The sequence below is a fragment of the Camelus ferus genome, chromosome 7 (genome assembly GCF_009834535.1).
Source record: "Camelus ferus isolate YT-003-E chromosome 7, BCGSAC_Cfer_1.0, whole genome shotgun sequence".
NCBI classification, from domain to species: domain Eukaryota; kingdom Metazoa; phylum Chordata; class Mammalia; order Artiodactyla; family Camelidae; genus Camelus; species Camelus ferus.
Window position 1 is genome coordinate 24,566,088 of NC_045702.1, and position 25,927 is coordinate 24,592,014.

Below are 25,927 nucleotides of genomic sequence, written 5' to 3' on the forward strand. Positions count from 1 at the left end.
TTGTTGCCATAGTTATTAATAATAGCATCCCTTGCCTCTATCCTCTTCTGAATAAAAGGAAGGAGAAGCATGAGTAAAGGAGGCAAAACTCAAGACCATTTAATGAGTCATAGATCTGCTGGCATTAAAGCTTCCCTAGGAAACACCAAGAAAAAAAAGATTTTTTGATCTAAATATGTGGGCCATGAAAGAATTGGTCTGGCAGAAATAAAATACCCAGCATATTTATTCTGCAGTGGCGCCAGATCTGATGATGGTGCTGTGCCTTAGTCATGGCTCTTGTCCCCTCCCTGTGAACCCCGAGAAGGAGCCTGCGTGGCACTCCGTGGATTATGACTCCATCAGGAGATTAGATGGACTCAAGCCTTAGTGTGGGTTGCATTAATTTGGCTACCTCTTTGCATCCCGTGGAGAAGTCCACTAAGAAGACAACGTATTCAAGCTCAGACTTCAAACTGTCTTCCCTCATTCCGACTGAAATGTTTTTTGACTCGTCATGGGTGACTTCTTTTCAGTCTTCTAAATTGGATTCATGGAATAAGCAAGTAGCATACGAGTAAGAGGCATTTAAAATGACTATTAACAAGACAAATTATTAATATAGAATCCAGATATTTTTACAGCGTTAGGGCGTTATATATTATCTAAGCCAAATAGACTGATTCTGCTTCTATTTCACAAGAGAAGGAAGAACAATTACTAAAAATCAAAGAAGCAATAGTTAAGAATATTTCTCAGGATCAAACTTGCTTTGGCTATTAGCAGTTTTATCTACATCTATAAGATAGGAGTAATCATTAATAACCATTATTATTGCTGTTATCAAAATAAACAGTACACCTAGCATATCATATATACACCAAAATGTATGACAGATGCTATCCAAGAGGAAAATGAACTCCCATGTCAACCTTCTAATGCCATTATAAAGACGCATGAATAGCCCTAGTTAATTCTGTCCCTCTACAGTGTTCCCTAAAAACCTGAACATGTTTACCCTTGTGGATGAGCAGAACAGCAGTTCTGTGTCTCCTCACCAAGACCAGAGGGAAACAGGAGTGCTCTGTGGTTCTCACCTGAGACAAGAGAACTAGGAACTGAGGGCCATTGTGACAGGTGCCTACGAATCTGGCTAGTTTATGACAGGATGGGCGTGTCCTTGAGATTGACCAACAGGGAGAAGGCACAGGAAAGAAGGAACTCAGAGAGGATAGGGGAATCAGTAGTGGAAATATCCAGGAATATTCATTAGAATTTGGGGCTCTTCCGCTTCAGAAGTTTGAAGAGTTTGAACCTGATGTGAGATTGGAGGAACTGACCAAATCTGAATTTGGAGGATGGGGACAAGATCTTTATAAGACCTACTTTTTTTGCTAGAAAAACAAAAACAAAAAAGCCAGAACAGACGGATAACACAATAGCTTCAAAGAATTAAGGAGATATTCCCAAGGCACGTGCGCACTTGTCAACATAATTATAAGGCAGTCTCCCAAGGTTGCATCTAATTAGTACTTTAGCTACTTAATGAATGTTTATGGCTTTGACAAAGAATATTGTTTTTGTTCAATTGTGTATGGCTTATTTGCTTTTAATTCTTAACATGCAATGGCTATAGTTTTAAAAACCAAGATTTAAGTAATATTTGTTGATGGCTTAACCTACTTTAACCAAATGCGCAATATTTATTATATTTTAAATGTTAACATGCATACAACAAGACTTTCATTAAAATGTCATTAAGAAACAGTGTTTACAGGAAAGCAAGTTCAACCAAATCCCTAAAATCAGACAAGTAACAACTGATTATGAAGCCATCTAAGGATTTTCAGTAAACAATTAATTATGGCATTTAAATGTCTCAGTAACACCCTGGGGTAAGAATTATCATTCTCATTTTGCACATGAAGAAATAAGCATTAAAGAAAACTAAATGACTTGTCCACCAACCCCAAGCTAGGAAACCCAGTTCTGGCTAATTCTGTGATGCTCTGGCTCTTCACAATGTCCTCTATGGGACAAGCCGCTGTCATAGCGATGAAAATATGAAACCAATACAGGACATTTTCTTCAGAGGGAGACTGAATATTTTAATTATCTAGTATAGTATGTAGATCACGGGCACTTTTCTGCTTGTGTAATTAACCATCAGACTTTGCTATTAGAATCAACCTCACTTGAAAGGAAAGAATTAAAACTCAGTCTAAATATCTTCAAAGGTGTGGATTTAGTTAGACCCAAGTGCAGTCCTCTTACCCCTAAGCCATCTGCCTGTTTTTGGTTTAGATAACTTTTACAGAGTGATTACCTCTTTTGTTCATTTTTTTTCACTCAACTATTTTTGCGTATGCGCATTTATTCCAAATGATTAGAGGTTTTAGCATGGCAGTTCTGGTTTGTGTTTTGATTTGGTTTACTCCGTTTTGATCAGGAAAACAGAAATACTGTCTAGTTAGAATAAGATGTCCTTTAAGAAACTAACGCTTTACCTAAGGTAGAGGTAAGTTTGAATTATTTATAGAGTTCTTTCACTTCCTGGTTAGTGTGTATGACCTTTTAACTTTGCCAACAGTGATTAATTGAAGATATATAGATATAGATATAGATATAGATATAGATATATAGTCTGAAGTTACGTATTGAAGACTCACTATATAACTTTCTCAGAAAAATCCAGTGGAGAATGGATGAAGTCTGGGCCCATCAGTACTGAGCCTACACATTTCTGTGCTCTACAGCACAATGAGGAAACAGGACAAAACGCACTAGCTTGAGTCCAGCCTTAGCTACAAATCTGAGACGAGTTACATAGTCACTAACATTTTAATTTTTCTTTCTTTCTTTCCCTCCCTCTCCCTTCCCTCTCTCTCTCTTTAACACTCTATACATATTAACACATTTAATCCTGATAATAACCCTAAGAAGTAGGTATAAATATTGTCCCTATTTTACAGAAACCACACAATTCCTTTTTTACTTCAGGCCAAGCAAATTTCAGTTGAACCCCTCGGATTCAGATTTCAGAACCATATGTACTTCATTGACAAAGTCCAGGAGGGCCTTAGTGCAGTGGTTGAGGTGAGGAAAAGAAACCAGTTGCACTGAGGCCCATGGGTTCTTCAGCTCAAGAGATCCACTTCATTAAAAGTTTGTCTTGGGTGATGTGTGAGATATTTATGGTGATCTTCCAACACTTAGAACAAAAATCTTTAAATTGGAGGAAGAAAACTCTAGAAATTGCCCAGAGAGGTGTTACTGGAACCGAAGTTCCAAACCAGAGTTTTTCCTAAAACAAGACTGTGGGCAGGAGTGAGAATTTTATACATTGCGGAGGGATATCGAGATGTTTTGGAGTCACTGGGGCATCTCAGATTATACCATTGGTGCCGACTGCTTGATTTATTGATTAAACCATTTTAAATGGAGCATTTAGATAAACAACAAGTTTATACTGTATAGCACAGGGAACTATATTCAATATCTTATAGCAACTTATAATAAAAAATATGAAAAGGAATATATGTATGTATATGTATGACTGAAACATTATGCTGTACACCAGAAATTGACACAACACTGTAAACTGACTATGCTTCAATAAAAAAATTTTTTTCTAATAGAGCACTTATTATGGGCACCGGCATGAAAGATATCACACAGACCAGGTTCTGCTCCCATGGAGTTTGCATTCTAGTAGGAGGAAACAGATGATAAGAAAATCAATTTAAAAAAACTTCCAAGTGACAAATTTTGTCTTCATCCTTTTGGGCTGCTATAACAAAATATCACAGACTGGGTAGTTTATAAAGAACAGAAGTTTATTTCTCACAGCTCTGCAGGCTGGGAAGTCTAAGAGCAAGGTGCCAGTATGGTCAGGTGAGGGCGCTATTCCGGTTTGCAGACTTCTCTCTGTCCTCTCGTGGTGAAAGGAGTCTCTTCTATAAAGGCACCAGTCTCTCATGAACTAAACCCCTCCCAGAGGCCCCACATCCTAATACCATCACAACAGTCATTGGGATTTCAACATTAGAATTTTGAGGGTACACAAACATTCAGACTGTAAACAAATGCTATTACAGAATTTTTAAAGAATGAGGAAGAGAGTAATCAGGGTTGAGAAAGCAATTCTTGTCAATTTTAAAGCGTATAATATGTAATGCTGACTCTTCAAGAGATTGTACCAGTTAACGTTTCCTCCAAAAATTAATGCTTATTTCCCCCATACCCAAACTAACACTGTACTGTTATACCTTGTAAAGCCTGTGATGTTCAGAGTAATGTAAAAATGATATCTCATTGTTTAATAATTTATTTTGAGAAGTGAGGCTATGCATTGTTTCTTTGTTATAATTTTTGGTTATTTAAAAAAGACTGGTTTGTTTTTGTTTTTTTGAGGGTGGGTAATTAGATTTATTTATCTATCTATCTATCTATCTATCTATCTATCTATCTATCTATCTATCTATTTGTTTATTTGTTTTAATGGGGATTGAACCCAAGACTTCATGCATGCTAAGCATGCACTCTACCACTGAGCTATATATACCCTCCTCACTTTTTGCTGTAATTTTTGGTCCATCTACTTTTCCCAAGTTTGGGTTGCTTTGACTTGATTTGCCTGAGAGCTCTTTATATATTAGGAGAATTAGTATTTTGTTATGTGTTGCAAATGTACTTTTCCAATTTGTGTTTTGACTTGTCCATGGTACCGATTCCTTGCAAATGTCAAGCTCCTTTTTGTTAATGTTTATTTCTAAATATTTGGAGACTAAATGGGGCTTAGGTTGAGTTCCCCAGTAACAGACCTTAAGATAAGGTTTCATGTGCAAGCGATTTATTAAGGAAGTTTTTTCAGGAAAAAACTCTTAAGTGAATGAAAGTGGCAGAAAAAAGGGGATGAAACTAAGAAAGGGTGCAGTTTCACATAAAGTCCTGTGGAGGGCAGCATTAACCCAATCATATGGAGGAGCCAATTAAGGGCTGCAGGAAGTGAAACCACACTGAATGGGAGGGAGGGAGGAGGGGAAGCTCACTGAATCTGGGGGAGGGGATACACCACAGACAATAAAAGGGACCTTGGGGGCAAATGTGTGGCCACTGCCAGTGTCTGTTATGTGGGTCAAGAGTCAATGAAAGGGAAGAATAGAGAAGCTCAAACCCAGCATTTGATTTCAATGTGGAAATTTCTTATTATTTACTTGTGATTAATGATTAAGCCAGATAACAGACGGAATCCACCCAGTAAGGACAGTTTAGTCCACCTTGACCTAGTCATTAACTCAAGTGTAATTTGTTTTCTTTTCTCCTTCACCTCTTCCTGGATTTCCAGTCAGGCCTGATGGTGCCAGAGTTATTGGGAGAGTCAGTTTTCAGTAAGTCGAAGTCCAAGTGAGTAACTTTAGATGTAGATCTTGGGAGTATATGGAAGAGGTAATGGACTGAAGAGGAGAAGCTTAGTCTTGGTTAAGGAACACAGAATTCAGTCTTGCATCATTACTCCTAAGGGGCATCCTTGCTATATTTCTGGAGTAACTAGAAAATACTCCCTGAGATTGACTTTCATTATCATCGAAGACTATTTTCTTCTTGGAGGATGCAGAGGTTCCACTAAGAAAAAGTCATTCTTAAGCCTCTTGTGGAATAAAATTTGATCTTGTGAGGTAAGGATCAAGCTGAGAGCATTTGAAAGAATCTTATAACTCTTAATGACACACACTTATCTACCACAACACATTACCCCATTAGTGGTTCCCTAGGAGTCAAGTCAGGGGATTGGGGAAAAATGGTAATGGGCTGGGGGCTTTTTGGTAGGGTGATGAAAGTGTTCTAAAATTGAATGAAGTGATGGATGCACAACTCTGCGAATATCCGAAAAATCATTAAATTGTACACCTTATGGATGAATTGTATAATATGTGAATTATATCTCCATTAAGCTGTTACAATTTTTTAAAAAATCCTTTCTGGAGAAAAGCAACCCAAATTTTAACACTTAGAATTCCCACAGACTAAGATCAACAAAATATGAGCTCATAATCAATGGTTAACAGGTACCCAAATAAATAAATTACCATGACTGAGGTCAGCAAGTATAAAAAGCAATAGATATAGAATCACCTAGTGTTTAAGGAATTATAAACATCAAATATAAAATATTAAATATCTATGTAAAAATATTAAACATTTAAAAGATGGAATCATTAAAATGATTAAACAAAAGGCTGTCAAATGAGGAAGCAGGATAAGCAGAAAAAAAATGCACACATAGACTCTAGTCTAAAACTATAAACTCTAAAGCCAGGCATAATGTATTAAAATGGGCCAGAGAGAAAAGATGGATTACTTATAAAGGGAGGTAACCAGATAGAAAGCAGTATTATCATCAAAACAACAGAAAACTAGGATAAAGGGTCTACAAAATGCTAAGGGAAAGTAACTGTCAATCTATATTTTTATACCTATCAAAACTATCTATATTAAGAGTAAAATTAATAAATTATTAGATTAAAAAATAGAGAGTTCTCCCCCAGCAGACTTCACTAAGGAACTCTAAAAGATGATCTTCAGCAAGAAGGAAAATGATCCTAGACAGAAGTTTGATAATCTAAAATGAAGGACCAAGAGATAAATATGCAGGTAAATCTAAACAAACTAAAATAAAATATGTCCATATGCAATAAAAATAATAATGATGTTTAATTTGGAAATTAAAAGGAAAAGAACTAAAATACTGGACAGAAATGCAATTTAACTGGAAGGAAGAAAAGAAAGATGGGAGGAGGAAGGAAGGAAGGAAAGAGAAGCAAATATCCCTGTGTTACAGCTCTTGAAACTCCTGAGAGCAATCCAGTTGTTTCTGCTGCTACTCTTAAGTTAGGAAGCACAGCTCCAATTAATGTTCTTCAAAAGTCACATTGTTTTTCTTTTCTTGTTATTTATTTTAATTTTTTTCACTAGGAATATGTATTACAGTTGATTGGGGAGCTTTTTAAAAAATTTATGTGTTAGCTTAAGACTTCTGACTCCAGAGTCGGTGGTAAGCCCAGGAGTATTTGTTTTGGTGATTTTTATATGCATCTCCAGCCAGGAATAACTGAATTACTATCCTTTGTTTTAACAAACATTTTTTAATTGTCTCCTCTGTGCCCTGATTGAGCTTGACCTAGGAATACAATGGTGAACAAGACAGTGCCTACTGTTTAGGAAGTTCAAGTGAGTAGGAGGAGAAAAAAAATGAAGTGAAAAAAAGTGTCCATTGTGCAGGATATAGTAATGGCAGAGATTCCGCACTCTCCTGTTCCCTTTTTTGGTAATAATAGATTTTAATCTAGCCAAATGGCTGCCAGAAATAAAGACCACATTTACTAGTCCTCCCTGCAGCTAGCTGGGGTCAAGGCACCATATTCTATCAAAAGATGTAAACTAATGCGTCATGTGACAGTTTCTGGGAAATTTTCTAAAAAAAGATTTATTCTGTTCATTTGTTTTATTTCTTCTTTGTACTGCCTCCATTCTGATGCCTCGAATTTAGATGTGATAGCTAGAAAGTCACTTACCATCTTTTTTTTTTCAATTTTGTTTTCTATTGACATGTAGTTGGTTTACAATGTTAGTTTCAGGTATACAGCAAAGTGATTCAGTTACACATATATATACATTTTTTTTCAGATTCTTTTACGTTATATATTGTTAAAAGAAATTGAATATATTTCTCTCTGCTATACAGTAGGTCCTTGCTGTTTATCATTTTTATATATAGTAAAGTGTATTTGTTAGTCCCAAACTCCTATTTTATCTATCCCTAATGCCGGCCCTTTCCCCTTTGGTAACTGTAGTTTGTGTGATATGTCTGAGCAACTCGCCACCTTGAGATGATCAAGTAGTGAGCCTTATGATCCTTGTCCCAGTCTTCTTTGTAGAGCAGAGTCTTGGACTGTCTGCCTTCAGAGGGCAAAATAAACTAATATTTTTAGAAAGAGAATAAGGGCAGATTTCTTAAGCCCTGAGGGAAATATCGGTTGTGAGAATACACACAAATTAAAATCCGTAAATGCTTCTAGGTGAAGGAGTGTAGCACCCTATAATACTTAGGTGCACAGACAGAGTGCAATAATTAGTACACTAGAAATACAACACTTACTATATATTTTGCCTTGACAGTAGAATTCTAGGTTATTTTAGGGTAGCAATAAACTTGCAGAAAATTATTTCTCTTGGTGTCTTAATAGAACAGAATGCAGTAAGTGGTCTCACTGATGACCTAAGACTTGTACTTTCCAGGCACAGAGAACAGAGTACTCCGTCCTAAGTTTGCACAATAAAAATGGAACTTGAAGTGAGAAATTGATGGTTTCTGAGCCTTCAGAGAGGAACAAAGTGTCAAGTTCATAAATGAATGCTGAGTTAACATTAAACATTTTCCAGGTCCTTAAGATTAGTAATAAAGACAAAGGAAGCAGTTAAGTTTATATAGCTAGCCCTCTGATAGAAACAAAAAGCATATACTAACATTCACTTTTAAACAATGCTTATTTTGTCCATTATTAAATTGTATTCTATAACTTTAAGTTATGATAATGTAACAGCCGCTGCTCAAGATTTAGAATAAGAAAATAGCTTAAAAAGTGATAACATTATATATTACTTTATATTTGATGTACATGGCTTAGTAATGGCTTCTTTCCTTCTTTCTTTCTGGTTCCCTTTCCTTGATGAAATTGTCATTTCCTTGAGCTTAGTTGGTCAATCACGCATGGCTTTCATATCTATATACTTTAGAGTTCCATATCTCGTAGATGCTTAAGAACTTTTAGATTAGTTTAACTATCTCCAGGGAGTCTTTCTAAAATGTAATTGGGCACACCTGGAACTAACATAACATTGTAAATCAACTATGTTTCAATAAAAAATAAAACAATAAAAATTTTTAAATGTAACTGGAAATATACTTCTAATGTATAAGACTGAGTTTCCCTCAATATGATTAGAGAGAAGTCAAAATAAAGCCTAAACAAGATATTTGTATTTTAGACTTCTTTTGACAACAGCATACAGAGAACTTCCTCATTCCTTTTTAAGCTGAATGTTATCCCATTGTACAGATGTACTCTAATTCATTTAAGAAGCCCTACATTGATATACATATGGGTTCCTTCTCCTCTTTTTTTCTTTTTCAATTTATTTGTTGGTAAAACTAGGTTATTTGTCCTGTAGCATTCCCTAGGATCTGCAGTTTGATCATTACATCCCTGACATGTTGTTCTCCATTTCCCTGTGAATTGGTACAGGCATGATCACATTTCAGTTTGAGTTCTGGAAGGATTTAGTCGTAGCTGTGCTCCATATTGTGATTAGGTAATATATGATGTCTGGTTTTATCTCTTTTTGTTATGTTAGCAGCCTCTGAGGATCATGCCTAGATCCATTAATTCATTAGGAATTGCAAAATAGTTATATTCTAATTCTATCACACCTTCCTCATTTATTGGTTTGAATAAGAAGAAAATTTCCCTCCTCCACTATTTGGTTACTCTGAGGTTTATACGTAGTCGTCTCTCAGTATCAGTGTAGGGGTTGTTTCCAGGAGCCCCTGTGTACATCAGCATCCCAGGATGCTCAAGTCCCTTATGTAGAATGGTGTAGTATGGTCAACCCTCCCTATTCTCTCATTTCACATATGGGGGTTCAACCAATCTCAGACAGAAATATTGATCTGTAGTTGGCTGAATCCTCAGATGTGAAATCTGCAAATTTGGGGGGCCAACTGTACATTTAGTGAAAAAAAAATCCACATAACAGTGGGACCCATGCAGTTCAGATCCCTGTTATTCAAGGTCACCTGTAGTTCACACAGGAAATGTATAATAAATGGTTGATTCCTGCTCTTTATTTACCAGTTTTCAGGGTAAGGAGTTGGTTCCATAACATTCTTCAGAGGTGATCTATGAAAGCCTTTCTTTGGTATCATTTTGATCTCATGGATTTAAATATGTTTGATGTTTCAGTCCATTGCAGTTATTTCTTAAATGATTCTCTAATTTTCCCATCTTTGGCAGTGTCTCTTTGAGTTGGCTAGCAAGTACTTTTGATTTAATCCTAGTGACCCCTCATGGCATCCTTGCTTTATAGTATAATAAGATATTTCAGATGCATCTTGTACATTTCATGTCTCAGACCTGGAATCAGACATTTTTCTAAGAGATCCTAGTTTCTTTTATTGGTAAATAATATTTAGATATTTAAAGTATGAGTTCTAAAGATGCCTTGCTAGTAGATGGGTTAATTTAACAGTTTTTCTTCCATAGGGTCAAAAAAACCACTGACTCTGTGATACCCAAATCAGTATACTTGTGGGTTATATTTTTCTATAAATCAGAAAAAAGAAATTTGGTGCAATGAACTATCAGAAATAGAAAGTAACAACAAAAAAAAAATCCTGTTTAAAATCACATCAAAAATAATAAAATACCTAGGAAAAAACTTAACCAAGGAAGTGAAAGACCTATACTCTGAAAACTATAAAACATTGGGAAGTATAAAGCATGAAGGAAACTGAAGATGATACAAAGAAATGAAAGATATCTCATGCTCTTGGATTGGAAGAATTAATATTGTTTAAATGGCCATACTACCCAAAGCATCTGTAGATTGAATGCAGTCTTTATTTTAATACCCATGAAGCTTTTTCACAAATAGTCCTAAAATTCTTATGGAACCCCAACAGATCCTGAATTGCCAAAGAAATCTTGAGAAAAAAGTACAAAGCTAGAAGTATCACCCTCCCAGACTTCAGACCACAAAGCTACAGTAATCAAAACAGCATGGTATTGGTACAAAAACAGAATAGAGGACCCAGAAATAAACCCACACACCTATGGTCAACTAATCTATGACAAAGAAGGTGAGAATATACCGAGGAGAAAAGATAGTCTCTTCAACAAATGGTGCTGGGAAAACTGGACAGCCACATGTAAAACAATGATCTTAGAGCATTTCCTCACACCACATATAAAAATAAACTCAAAATGGATTAAACACCTAAATGTAAGACCTAAAACCATAAAACTCCTAGAAGAGAATATAGGCAGAAAACACTTTTTTTCAAGAATAAAAAAGTAGTTTATTATTCTACTTTTAAAACAGATGGAAGGTGAAAGATGTCTATTTGGTATAATTAAGAAGATTAGTGACATGAGAGTAGGCAGAAAACACTTTGACAAAAACCCTAGCAAAAATTTTTTTTGGATCTGTCTCCTAAGGCAAAAGAAATAAAAGCAAAAATAAACAAATAGAACCTAATTAAATGTAAAGGCTTTTTTGCACAGCAAAGGAAACCGCTGACAAAATGAAAAGACAACCTATGGAATGGGAGAAAACATTTGCAAATGATATGACCTACGAAGGTTCAATATCCAACATATATAAATAGCTCATACAACTCAATGTCAAAAAACTAATAAAAAAAATTGGTAGAAGGCTTGAATAGACATTTTTCTTAAGAAGACATACTGACAGCTAACAGGCACATGAACAGATGCCCTGCATCTCTAATTATTAGAAAAATGCATATCAAAACTGCAATGATATATCACCTCACACCTTCAAAATGGCTATCATCAAAAAGTTTACAAATAACAGATGTTGGGTGAAGATGTGGAGAAAAGGGGAACCCCTGTACACTGTCAGTGGGAATGTAAATTGGTACAGCCACTATGGAAAACAGTACAGAGGTCCCTCAAAAAGCTAAAAATAGAATTACCACATGATCCAGCAATCAACTCCTGGGTATATAGCTGGAAAAGTTGAAAACACTAATTTGAAAAGATATATGCACCCCAACGTTCATAGTAGCACTGTTTACAGTAGCCAAGATATAGAAGCAACCCAAGTGTCCATCAACAAACAAATGGATAAAGAAGATGTGCTGTGTGTATATATGTGTATGTATGTATATATATATATATGATTCAGCCATAAAAAAGAATGAAATTCTGCCATTTGCAGCAAAATGGAGGAACTTAGAGATTATGTTTAGTGAAATAAGTCAGACAGAGAATGACACATACTGTATGATATCACTTACATGTAGAGTCTAATAAATAATACAAATGAATGTATATGCAAAACAGACTCACAGATGTAGAAAACACATTAGTGGTTACCAAAGGGGAGAGGCAAGTGGGGAGGGGCAAATAAGGGGTATGGGATTAAGAAATATAATGTATAAGATAAGCAACAAGGATATATTGTATAGCACAAGGGAATTATAGCCATTATCTTGTAATAACTTTTAATGGAGCATAATCTGTAAAAATACTGATTCACTATGCTGTACTCCTGAAACCAATATGATATTATTAATCAATTACACTTCAGTTTTAAAAAAGAGACAGAAATTTGGTGCAAGTAAGTCTTATGTATTTTGCTGAGATCTAGTGGAAAAGATTACTAATTAAAGCTTCAAAAGAAAAGGACTCAAGGCCTGGGTACTTCTTTGTGATATTAAGTAAGTTATTTCACTACTTTGAGTCATACATAATTTCTTCTACTTCAAAATAGAGATAATATTACCTAACACAGCTTTTATGGGGATCAATATTGAAAATATTTGATGATAATTGCTAATATTTGGTAGGGGATTTTCATGTGTCAGGTTTTATGCTACGTATTTTATCTACTTGATATCATTAAATCTGTATAAAAGGACAAAAGATGTCATAAGGATCTCCCTTTTGTAAAAGAGAACACTAAAAATGAGAGGCTTAATGCCTTGCTCTTTCCGTAAAGGGAATTTAGGACAACCCCAAGAAGCTGCGGTCATTAAGCAGCTTTGGAGGTGGATTTCCTATCCAGGAGCAGTAAGCCAAATTAAACAGAAAATCTGCAGCTGGAAGATCTGGAGATTGATTGAACAGGACCAGTAGTAGTACCCCAAATTAACAACAACAACAAAAAATGCATTAAATTCATAGTCAGAAGCTGAACAAATATATTTGGGTTCCATTACAGCAAGAGTTACACAGTGAAAAAAAAAATGCAGCAACTCAGATTCCAGATTGGGCTCTCTTGCAAACTGGCTGTTTGACTTTGCCAAGTGATTTATTCTTCTCAGGCCGCAGCTCTTCACAGAGCAGTTAAATCACGTGATTTCTGGGGCTAATGCCCTAGGATAAGAGCAGAACAATAATGTTTGAGAATGACTTTGGAATAACTCACTATTAGTATGCAGAGTTAACAACAACAACAACAACAACAACAACAAAACCCTTGTAAAAAATGTATAGCTTCCACTGATTCTGGTTTCTGAATCACTCATTCATTCATTCACTCAAAATACTTATTGGGCACCTACTATGTCCCAGACACTGTACCAAGTAGTGTTCTGGTGGTGAACAAAATGAAGTTCTCGCTTTCTTAGTTTACATTCTGGTAAGAGAAGACAGAAAATAAGCAAATATGTAATCTACAGTATGTTAAATGGTGATAAATGCTACAGATTGAAGAATAAATAAGGGATGGATCCAACCCCAGTGCCCTCTCTGCTCTTCCTTGAATACACCAGGCCCACTACCAAATGTGTACCTGCTGATTCATTTGCCTGAAATGCCCTTTCCCCAAATATCCCCATTGCTAACTCCCTTTCATTCAAACAGCATCTGGTCAAAGCAGCCCAACACATGGAAAATCCCACCCTCCCCAACTATGCTCTCCATATTCTTTCCCATGGATCTAAACATCGGATATTAATTGCTTATTTGTATGTTGAATGTCTGTCCCCCCCAGCAAGAATATAAGTCATAAGAAGGCAAGGCTCTTTGCTTTGGTCAAGGATATATTTCAAAGCCTAGGACAGTGCCTGGTAAGAAGGAATGTTTAATATATTGATTAGTGTACAAATTGATTAATAGACGAATGGATGAATCAGGAAGGTGATATGAAAACTCTTCTCTGATGAAGTGACTAAATAGTGAATGTTTGATATTTAAAAATCAAAAGTTAGAAAAATTGTTAATTAAATTTTGTTATATCCGGTTGATAGACTATCATGTGACCTTAAAAATGTTTAAATTATATTTATGAAGACTGAAATAAGGATGAAAACTACTTATAAGATATGGTTAAGTGAAAAATACAAGACGCAAAAATATGCACATTATTATTTATAACCATGTTTTTAAAAAGTCTTCAGAAGAAAAGCTAGAAAGAAAAACACCGAAAGTTACCAGGATATGTTATAGTGATTATTTTTTCTATTTTATAAGTTTTTCTATAATGTGCTTATATCATCTTTGATATGAAAATGAACTTCATTTTTAAAAAGTTAATCTATGCAATGCTATCTCTCTTTTATGGTATTATAAAAATGTTTTGTTTTGTTTGTATTTTACATTTAGAAATCAGACCTTCACAATGTTAGTAACCACTAACACGCAGGGACCCAGAGTTGAAAAGGGCACACCTGTATTGCAGATGTTTCACAGAAAGACAAAAGAGGCAGAGGAGGAGGTTGAATCAATCCTCATGCCTTCTATAATAGCATCATACCTGTCTTGAGTTTATCTTCCAAGTAGATCATCTCCAGGAGAAGGAAATCCTATCAATTAAACCCTGCCTCTCAAGAGAACACATGCACAAGTGACTATAAACACAACATAACATCAGAAAGAGGAAACTGCCCAAGACTCTGTTTTATCCAAAGTGTTTCCATTACTTTGGTGATCAAGGGAAGATAGTTGAAGATTAGCATGTCTTAAGCCAAATATGCATGAGATGTATTATTTCATTTATTTCTCAGAGTAATTCACAGAGGTAGGAATTATATTATCAGATTTCAGATGAGAAAATGGGGAATATAAATAACTTGCTCAGAATCACACAACCAGACAGATAGTGAAACAATGATTGAAATTAGATTCAAACCTACTCCAAAACCGCTGCTCAAAACTCATATATGGAGACCAAAATCTCAACTATCTCTTGGTAGGATCCCCTTCCCAATAGCACTTCTGAGTCCTTTAAATGTCATTTATTAAAACATTGTTTTAGTAATGGTTTTTGCTTGCAAAAGACACCAATCACATTTTAATCAACATGGCTCCAGTTTCTACATCTAGGGCAATGTCAACCAAGCACGAATACTATCCTGGAGCCTTTCGCTGTATCTAGAGTTGCCAGTGTCTGTGAGGGAGGGACTCACATTGGGTGAGGGGGGCGCCATATTGGAATCGATGCCTTTACCATGAGTAGACTACAGCTCCCCTCTCATTAGAAGTCATGTCAGGAGCTGGTTCTGCATGCTTTCAGCCCAGGCCTGGAGAAGTTTGAAGCTACGGCTGTAACAAGGACTCTGCCTTCGGTCCTCTTTGGTGGACGAGGTGACCAGGTCACACCCTGAGGTGATCCCGTTTGTTCAATCAGATAATTACTTAGTAATTTGTCCTTAAGTAAACTGCTAGCTGGAAACCAGTCTTTGAAATCAATAACATAATATTTATATGTGTACTTTTATGTATATACGTTCATAGGAAGCCGAAAATATATTAGCTGTAGGTTAAATAGGTTTACAACTTAAACATTCCAGTAAGGAAGAAGAGTGCATTGAGTTTTACTCCTGGATCTGGTTTCTTAGCCCAGTCGCAGCCAAATAAAGCAATAGTTCCTGTTTATGTTAAGCGACATACCTAATGCTAATTATGACACCTCCGAATGGATTTCATATGAGAAAAAAAAATTGTCATCAGTTTCATCTCTTCCCTAAGTGATGCCTCTAGAGGCCACACAATTCCCTTTAAACTCAATTATCTCACTACTGAATGTGCTGAGAACCAGCTGAAACCAGCAGACACAGTATTATTAGTGAGGCAGAAAAAGAGGAAACCCCAGAGCTGCCATCAGCCGTCTTCATTCCTCTGCAGTCGGCCCCTTCGTATCCCTGATAACAATGACAGGAGAATCTCTCCGCGAGCAGTGCCAGGTCTGTATCAGATGCTTCTCCTTTCACAGTGAACTCTCCACCCTCGGAGGCCTCTATGTGGTAGCTTGCAGGGTTCAAGTGAAGGTAATGAGGAGCTTTCCACACCTTCCTTACGCATCTCCCGTTATTCCTGCAGAGGTGATGGCTGCACACCTCAGCGGCTCTGCTCACGTTGACTATGTACCTCCCAAAGTCCGAGCTCACAAACCGCTTCACCTTTGTACAGTTGACCTAGAAATGTAGAAACAAGGAGGTTTTAGTGTTTTGGGGTTTTTGGGGTTTTTTGGTTTGTTTTCTGATACTGATTGGGTTAGGGCATCTAGACCCACAAAGCAGCTCTTGGACTTGATTGAAACTGAACGGCTTCGTTCCAGCCCATGAACTCTTAGGCTCAGGCGCTATTAACACCCAGACCCAGACCAGAAAGGGTGAAGAGGTGGAAGAGGCAGGAGATGGAGAGCATGTTCTCGTAGGCCTAGTAACTGAATTTGCACATGGGCCCCGGAGGCAGCATATGTGACCTTGCCTTCTTCCAATACACATCCTTGTTTAATTTTCTTCTAGCTCCCAAATGAATGGGTGTAAAGAAAAGAGGAACAAACCCAAATTGGAAATTGTGCCAGAGCTACTGTCCTCTGGCCACCTTTCAGGTATGTGTACCTCTCAGGGTTGTGTTAGAACCTGAATCATCACGTTCTACCAAATTATTGTTGACCGTCAACCTGTAGCCTTCTGGATTTTCCTGTTAATTATGCTCAGCTATCAGCTGCCCTGGGGTCTAACCTCCTGTATACAATTCAAACACAGGAAAGCTTGGGAGGCTGCCCAGGTCATTCGTGTGTGTGCTTGTGCGTGTGTGTGTGGTTCCTATTGCGTGTTCTAAACAGAGGCCACCTGGTTTGTGCACTTAGCTTCCTTTCCTGATGACACTCTTCTCTTGAGCTACCTGGGCTGGAGGGGAAATATCACACTGGGAGAATCAAGAATTGATCCTCTCAGTTTCTACCTAATTCTTATATGTGCACGAAGGAGACTTTTAACCTTATGTTGTCACAAATAGTTTCATGAACGATATCTCAGTAGCAACAATTCGTGCCTGTGAAATTCTAAGAATAATATCAGATCACCATGATCTTGCAAAAAATTCAATTTACAAAAAGCGTTCAAATACAAGTATTATAATTCAAGGCAAAATGCATGACACTGTAGAGATACAAACAAACAACAGCTGGAAATACAGAAGAGATTGTGATGAATGTAGACTGGGGAAAACTAGGAAGACTTCTTGGAGTAGATAATAGTTGAGCTGGGAGAAATTTGAAGAGACATAAATCTTATTTTAAATGTTATTAATGTTCAGCTAATTTCTCCATAGAAAAATCAGTTCAATGCAGATATTAAAAATTACCATCTGTTTCTACTTCTCAAAATATGATCTCACACATTTTCTGTAACGGTTAAGTGAAAGAATTCCAGAGTCGGACTGTCTGTGGTCAGTGCCTGCTCCACTGCTAGCTAGCCTAACTGTTACCCTAGTTAGATTTCCTCTCTTGCTTCCTCATCTATAAAGAGGATGCTAGTCCCTACCTCGTGGGGGTTATTATGATCAATAAACGAGCAAATCCAAAACAAGAAAGCACTTGACACAATCCAAGCATATAGTAATATTCAACAAATGTCAGTATTATGATTACTGTCTTAACAAAAGTTAATCTTCATCGCGCTCCTTCTACATATCAGGCGCCAATTTGGGCTTTAATTCTCACGCAAGTTTAGATTAGATTAGAGTGAGTTCTATAGGAAAACAGACACTGTACATAATATGAACTATGCCGCCAAGGTCCTGTCTTACCTTGGATGAAGTTAAGTTCATGTCTCCCCAAACAACAAAGCCCGCAGCTCCCAAGGCAGCACTTTCTCCAACAGTACTGATGAGGTCTTGCTAGATTGGAGAGGGTAGAGGTCATTATTCATATAAAGCAACCTGCCAGGGATTAGGGTTGGAAGCTAAATTCAATGTAATAGGATGAAATTATTTTCCAGTTTCTGAGAGGAATGCAAATATTAAATGAACCAAGGCTCAGAAATTACACTCTATAATCATATGGAAAGACATATTACATATGTATTTTTTAAACTCATGTTTTCCCAAACAGGATATTATTTTGAAGACAATTAGCCTGTAAATAGCCACCAAAAAGTGTTTAATCGAAGTTGACAGGGGGCACAGACACATCAACCAGCTGTAAGTATAGGACCTGAAAGAGAATCCGAAAGTTTTCCTTCTCCAAATATGAGGAATGCCTTGCATTCAGTCTTAGCTGAGTTCCCTTTCCAGTTTACAACCCTCTCCTGAGAACTTCACCTCTGCAGTGACTGGAAGGGATTTTGTGATTTGGATTCCAAGGATAGGCAAAGGAACACAGTGTTAAGGGCCTGAAGGATCTGATTTGCTCCAGCCCTTATATTTGGTCCCTGAAATTATTTGTATTTAATTTCAAAGTACCTGACTTAATGGGCTTTATTTGTGATTCATCCAGTCACGATAAGGTCACCAGAATTTTTCTCAATATGGTTAAGATAGATGAAAACAAAATTTCAGCAGGGAGAATCATGGTTTTGTAATCCTAAAGGATTATTGTTTTAGTGTTTAAAGGTTAACGTGAATCTAGGTCATTTTAGAGGGAAATTAAAAGTTGAATGCGTACAGCTGGTTTCCTAAATTAAGTTTCTGCAGTTGGTTTTCTAAATAAGTTTGTTAAATTATAATATATCCTCCCACTCTTCAGACTACTAAGCATTCACCTTTTACTCCAAAGATGAATTTCCGGCAGTTATACGCTGGAAAATGTAATTGGGTGATTTGGTGGCAATTAAAAGCAGAACTTTAAACTATATTTTGCCTTGGACATTTTATATGAGTATCAGTACTTGAGAGAGAACTCTCCTTACCTGACACTTCATAGTCCATCCAAATGAAAGGTTTTACAATATCAGTTTTTAAAGTTTCTTTTTTCTGGGCAATTTTCTGATAACTTTCAAAAAAAAGGAAGAGGTTTTTGGTTTAAACTAATTTCTTTTCAGGCTCACATCTATTTCCATTTCCCACAACCATAGTTTCTGCTGACATGACAGGAAGGGAAGAGTTTTTGTGAGGCTCAAATAAGACAGTGTAAGCTAGTGTAAGCGGAACGCCCATCATAGACATCCTCCATTTCTCCTACAGGGCTTTGGATCTCTAGCATTTCTTCTCGGATCTTTCTCAGAATTTCCATCTCTCTGCTGACATTATCCATTTACTCTTGCGTCCATCCTACTTTGTCAATTAGAGCCCTTAGCATATTAATCTTAGTTGTTTTAAATTCCTGATCTGGTCATTCCAACATCCCTGTTATCTCTGAGTCTACTTCTATGCTTGCTCTGTCTCTGCAAGATGCGTTTTGTAATTTTTTTCTTGATAGCTAGACGTGATTTAATTTTTTCCTGATAGGCAGATAGCTATCTGGCTGGGTAAAAGGAACTGCTATAAACAGGCCTTTAGTACCATGCTAATCAGGTCGGCGGGGGATGGAAGAGTTCCACAGTTTTGGGAGTAGGTCTCAGTCTTTGAGTGAGTCTGTGCCTCTGGACTGTGAACTTCACAAGTGCTTCTCAGCTGTCCCCCCTCCTGTCCCAGCCCGCTTAGGTGGGACAGTCTCACTAGATGGGGCTAGAGTTGGGTATTTCCTTTGTTCCAAGTGGAAAACTAGAGCGAGCTGGAGCTGAGTATTTCCTTTCACCCAGGTCAGTTAGGCTCTGATAAAACCTCAGCGGGTTTGACTCTTGTTAAATTGTTTCTTCTGAGGGCAGACCTTGTCCACAGAACAGAATGCTTTCGAGGGCTCGAAATGGTTCCTGTTCTCCTTCGCCTGCTAGGTGCATGAGAAGGTGTTCTCTAGTATTCACTGTGAGGACCTGCTGAGCTCCTGGGGGAGGTAAAACTCACAGAAGCATTTCCCCCCCGCCCCATGATTGAGTCCCTGTGCAGTTTTCATCTCTCAGGCTTGTCCACTCTGAGCTGCCAGCAGTTTCCCAATTATAGTTCAGGTTTCCCTACTCTGGCAGTGGTTCCCGCAGAGGTTTCTGCTCATGGTTTCTGATCTGGGAAGCTGTGGTTCTCAGTATTCACCTGTCTGTCTCTCCAGTTTTGAGGGTAGCAATCTGCCCTGTGTCCACATTTCTCTTATTAATCTAAGAAGAGTTGATTTTTTTGGTTGGTTTAGTTTTTTGCTTGTTAGGACTGAGTGGCAACTTCCAAGCTTCTTACATGCTGAGCTGGAAACAAGAAATTGCCCACGAATTTCTTTGGGTTAGAGCTTTGTCATCAGAGGGATGAGGGAGACACAGCATTTACATTTTGTCTTTACAGGTTATTGACCCATATGCAGTAAGGCAACCCCAAATGTCTGTGGTGGAAGCCACACCTTCTGGGGCTGGTATCAGGAGGGAGTGTTAATTTCTTTCCAGTGTGTACTTTAGTGTCATTATCAGAGGGTTTCTTGGGACTGATTCAAAATGGCAAGTCTTCTATATGTGTTGAATAGAGGTAAGGAGTCCTTAGCAGATATTAAGGCAAATTCCTCTACCAAATTAACTCACTGTCACCTTGCTGATAGCTGAGTGTTGAATGAATCACAGAACATTTCTGTTTGGGGGACCAAAAAAGCAAGGGCACTACTCAGTAAGGGGGGTCACAGGTAAGATGCCTCTAGGGGTAAACTGGGACCACCTGAGAGCATGAGCCACATGAGTGACGTTACATGAAAGGAGAAATAAAGGAACACCACACACTGTCATAGAAGCAAATCCTCCAGGTCCCAGCACAGTGTAAGGCTGCTTTGCCCTGCCTATGGCTCTCAGGCTCACATCAAGGTTTTGGAAGTAGAAAGGAGGGGCACCCAGAGGACTCATTCTGTACACTTGGGTTTCAGTCCTCGATACTTCACTACAGTGCATGTAAGTAAGGAGCCCACCGTGGGGAACTGGAGCATCACTGGTGAGCTCCCTTTGTGTGTTGCCAGAGGGAATATTAACTAATTACAGGGAAAAACACCTCTAAATGTACATTCAAGAAAATTCCTGTCATTATTTTTTTCTTTCTTTCTTTCTTTCTTTCTTTTTTTTTTTTTTTACTGAAGTATAGTCAATTTACAATGTTGTGTCAATTTCTGGTGTACAGCGTAATGTTTCAGTCATACATATATATACATATATTTGTTTTCATATTCTTTTTCATTATAGGTTATTACAAGATAGTGAATACAGTTCCCTGTGCTATACGGTAGAAACTTGTTTATCTATTTTAAATATAGTAGTTAGTTTCTGCAAATCTCGAACTCCCAATTTATCCCTTCCCACCCCCCTTTCCCTCCTGGTAACCATAAGTTTGTTTTCTACTTTTCATTATTTTTTAAAGCATAGCATCAAGTGATATCTACCCTGCATTTATATGTAAGTGGTGTGAACAATAGTTTGTGTGAAATGAGGCTTTACAGGTCCCATATAATTCCCCCCAGCCGTGGCTACTGACTGCAATTTCATTCCTACGTATTCCCCTTTTAAGTTTAAGGCTCTGATTCTTGTTTAAAAGCAAGAGCTCTACCACATATACTTCTGTAGTGCTTCACATTTTTATTTCTATTTTCTCAATATTTCCAAGTCGGTAGGGCATGTAATATTGTGCCATTTTGTAGATTAAGACAATGCAGCACTGAGGTCTGGAGAGGTGAAAAGGTTTGCTACTTATTGGTAAATTGTTTTTCTAATCCTAATTATATGTGTGTATACACACACATTCTAAAATGTGGATATCTTTGGGAAGGCAGAAGTGGAAGGCATTACTAGTATTGACAGTTTGGTATAGGTAAATACCAGGTTTTTAAAAATTTGTGGACAGATTTTTATAGTGGATAGAATTAAAAATGGTGGCAAACTGGTGGTGTAAAACATATGGAAATCCCTTACAATTCAGAAAGTTTGCAGAATGATACCATGGGGCTGACAAAGAAAACTGTTTCTGGATGAGACCCTAACTGTTCCTTCTTTCCTTCGTCGTCGTCGTAACAGAATTATTTCTGAGGCTGTAGCTTTTCAAGAAGGCACTTACCCTTAGTTTGCAGAATGTGCAAAATGTAGCAGTAGTTTAATCTTTTGAAATGAGCACTTTGTCCCTTAAAGTTTATTGTTTCTTCCAAAAGTAAATTTGTTATCACTGAACAAAGGAACTTGATTGAGCCAAATACAGAATAAGTTTCATAGAAGAAGATGGTGTTTAACTTTCAATTCTAGAGTAAAGACTATTTTATAAAGATTTAGGTAACATTTTTAAACCTTCCAGTTAGTATTGGTTTCCTGTCATTCTGTCATTTGTTGCTGATTTTTCTGGATTGTATGAATATTAGTTCATAATAGAGAATTTGTTTTCCTTACTCATGCCGTCAGTGGTGTCAGAGGCAGAGCGTTTACCAAGTCCTGATTTATTTGTGCCATTTCTCCCTCTGAAGAGTAAGCTCTGCTTTCTGCTCCACAGACACGTACTGGTTATGGCAGAGCCCTCAACGGGGTGTTTCCTGAGCCTCCTCCTTTGGATACCTCACACTCAGAACGTCTTTATATTTTAAAACATGCTGGTGAATTGAAACTTACAATGGTGGAGAAAAGAGAAAGGTGATCAACCCCTGGTTTGCAGCAATATCTTAAAATACCACTGCATCGCAAATGTGAAACCAGTCTCAAGTCTTATCATAGAAAGTTTACACATAATTATCCAGGTTCAAAAATTAGAATAGCATCTTCTTTTACATTTTACCTCTAGAAGTTTCCATTTAAGTGACTAGAGTAGCAAAGGAAGAAGGAGGGAGAGAAAATTCAGCTGAAAGTTCATCTATTTTAAAAATTACCCTCATGGTTTGCGCGTTCTTTGGCTGTATACGTGACTTAAGTAAAATCAACAGAAAAAAAACTTCTATTTGTAAGTTTTAACCTCAGGTTACGAAACCACCTACTCATGATGAATTTATAATTGAATTTAGAAACTTATACTGCTCTTACCAACTTCCCATTAGTTGTGGTCATGGAGTAAAGAATAAACCAGAGTTCTAAATCTATAGTCACCTACTTTTAGCAGATTTATAACTCCCTTCTACCTTAAAATTTTTTTTAAATTTTAGTTGTGGTAAAAAACACATAGCATATACTATCTTAGCTATTTCTAAGTATACAACTCAGCAGTGTTAACTATATTCATGTTACTGTGCCTCCCTTGTACCTTTTGTCAAAGCTGCTATCATGCATTATTAAGAAGAAAACACTTTTTTTTTCACTCTTGAGATTTTTGACCGTGAGGCCAGAAGCAGAAATGCCTGTAATTCTGCTTCCACATGTGTGAGCAAACTACTCCATTTTAAAACCTCCTCTCTGATTTTCTGAACTGTTCACCCCCAGTCATCTCAATAACCTTTGCAAAAGGCCAGTGGTAAGGAAGCACAATCAGACTTGGGGAACTCGAGGGAGCAGTCGCTGCCAGTTTTATCTCAACCCCTTCCCTCCTTATGTTGTTCCTTGGAAGAATAGTAATGCCTAAAATCATCACGATTCATCATCAAGAGTCTAAGTGGATGACTGCTCAAAGGAAGAATTATGCTCCTATCTGAAGGACCACTAATTGGGAATTTTCCGGCGACTATAACTGACAGACAAGTGTCTCATTTAGAGACAAGAGGAAATCCTCCTATTTCTGGCAAGGGGCATCTTACCTTAGAAAGAAAGAGTAAAGGTTCATCTCTGTAGCCTAACCTAGTGTAGACGAATACAGGCAGAGCATAATCACGGGATGTCATAGTGGAGATCCGCATGGATTCATGCACCCGAAATTGCGAGAAACGCAGAATGTTCTCACTGCGTCTAGGAGATTTCCTGACAATGACAGAAGGATATAAAGCAGCACTGCTATTCCAGAGCCAAGAGAGCTCGTTGTTCCTCAGCACTTCTTCTTTTGGGCATGACCCGGTATAGTTTGGGGCATAAACATTGTAATTGTAGCAATCGGGATATAAATAGTAACCCCAAAGGCCCTTGGGTCTGCTCTTAATTCCCAATTCGATGGTTTCCTTCATGAAAGCTTTCGCACTTTTTTCAAAGGTTGCTTTGGCTAAATATTCAATGTCAGCAGCTGATACATTCCTTTGCGTCTTAGAAATAAGGTTTTTTGACTTCTGTCTGTAGATATCTTTTGTGTTCCAGTTCCTGGCCCACTGGGGTCGCCAATATTCCCAGTCTATAACAGCAAGTCCACTGAAATCTTCAGAAGGAATGTAATAGTTAATGTCGTGGTCAGCTTTTTCCAGATGTACCTGCAAACTTATGTTCTGGGGGAGACCCCCGTTAATGGGAACTCCCTGTGATGTATACCAGGGGTAGTATCCCAATCTGTTGACATAAAATATAGTGAGATTTTGCCCCCTGGCCCCGGCCAGTGGACTTCCAATCACCTGAAACATTTTCAAATTTAGTCTTATATTATATTTTATCAAGCACTGATCTGTTGGAGCATTCCAGGCAGCTATGAAAGGTTTCCTTTGATAAATTGGAAGTCGGGCAGGTTTCAGGGAAGAGACAGACTTCAGAAGGAAAAGTATGAGCAGACATGATATGAGACGTACTCGCTGAACAACACAAAACCGTAGTTGTCCTTCAGGTAACAGTTTCATGATAAGATAAAAATCTTATCTTCTGCTTTCATGCACTCTGGAAGACCTGTGGGGAGATTTAATTTTCTGTTAGTGATAATTTTGAGGAAAAAGACTCAAAGGGATGGATATTATTATTGTTGTTGTATATTTATATCTTCAAATTCATTTTATTTAAAGGTCTTAAAGAAGCCCACAAATAAAATGAGATATAAAAAGCAAGTGTAGGGGGAGGGTATAGCTCAAGTGGCAGAGCGCATGCTTAGCATGCACCAGATCCTGGGTTCAATCCCCAGTACCTCCTCTAAAAGTAAATAAATAAATGAACCTAATTACCTACCACCCAAAAAAAAAAAAAAAAAAAAAAAAAAAACTGGGGAAAAAAAAGAGTTCCTTCTTACCAAAAAAAAAAGAAAAAAAGAAAAAAAAGAGAGAGAGAGTAGAAAGCTCTTAAAAAAACAAGCAAGTGTAGTGACCTAATTTCTATTCCAGGGCAACCAATGCAATTCAACTAGCATTCATGGAGCATCACATATAGAATGCCCAGAACACAAAATGATTAATATATGGTCCTCACCCTCAAAAAAGCTCATGATCAAATAAACATGTAAAATAGTATTCACTACTGTTTTGGAAAATTCATCAAATCCCAGGCTCTGTACTTAAGTACTAAATAAATATTTATGTCATTTAATCTTGTAATAACTTTTGTATTATTTCATTAAATAAGCTGAATGTCTACATACTTTCCCAGCCTTCCTTGTAGCTAGGGTGCTGGACCGTGGCCAGGCCAATTAGGTGCATCCTACTTTAGACTCTGAATTAAGATCTTGGGGATCAAAAGGGCTGAAAGGTGGTGGCATCACTGCTAACAGAAATTCCAGTGTCCAGGAGTGGCAGTGCACATTCGGGCATCCAGAATCTGATATCCATGGTGTTAATGTTAAGTTGCAGCATTGTCCTTATGGAACAGTACTTTTCTGCTCAGGTCAAAGGTTTCACTTGGTTGCTTACAACCAGCAACTCTAACTGATGGAAATTCTTTGCATAGAATCTGTGGCTTGTGAGTATTTCCTCCTGCAAAGCTGATCACTGTATGCAGTATGTTGTATGTAATTATTTTTTTAACGTTTTATTTATTTTTTAACATTTTTGATTGAGTTATAGTCATTTTACAATGTTGTGTCAAATTCCAGTGTAGAGCACAATTTTTCAGTTATACCTGGATATA

At 37.3% G+C, this 25,927-nt stretch overlaps 1 protein-coding gene across 1 annotated transcript; it reads right to left on the minus strand.

Annotated features, from left to right (window-relative positions):
• Window positions 1-15,802: 15,802 nt before the first annotated feature.
• Window positions 15,803-24,884, minus strand: LOC102522934 (hyaluronidase 4). The gene is made up of 3 exons (XM_006189156.2): window positions 23,764-24,884; window positions 17,823-17,912; window positions 15,803-16,201 (listed from the first exon to the last, which is right to left on the minus strand). Exons 1-3 carry the CDS (start codon window positions 24,715-24,717, stop codon window positions 15,803-15,805), a joined length of 1,443 nt encoding a protein of 480 aa, XP_006189218.1. The 5' UTR covers window positions 24,718-24,884.
• Window positions 24,885-25,927: the final 1,043 nt, after the last annotated feature.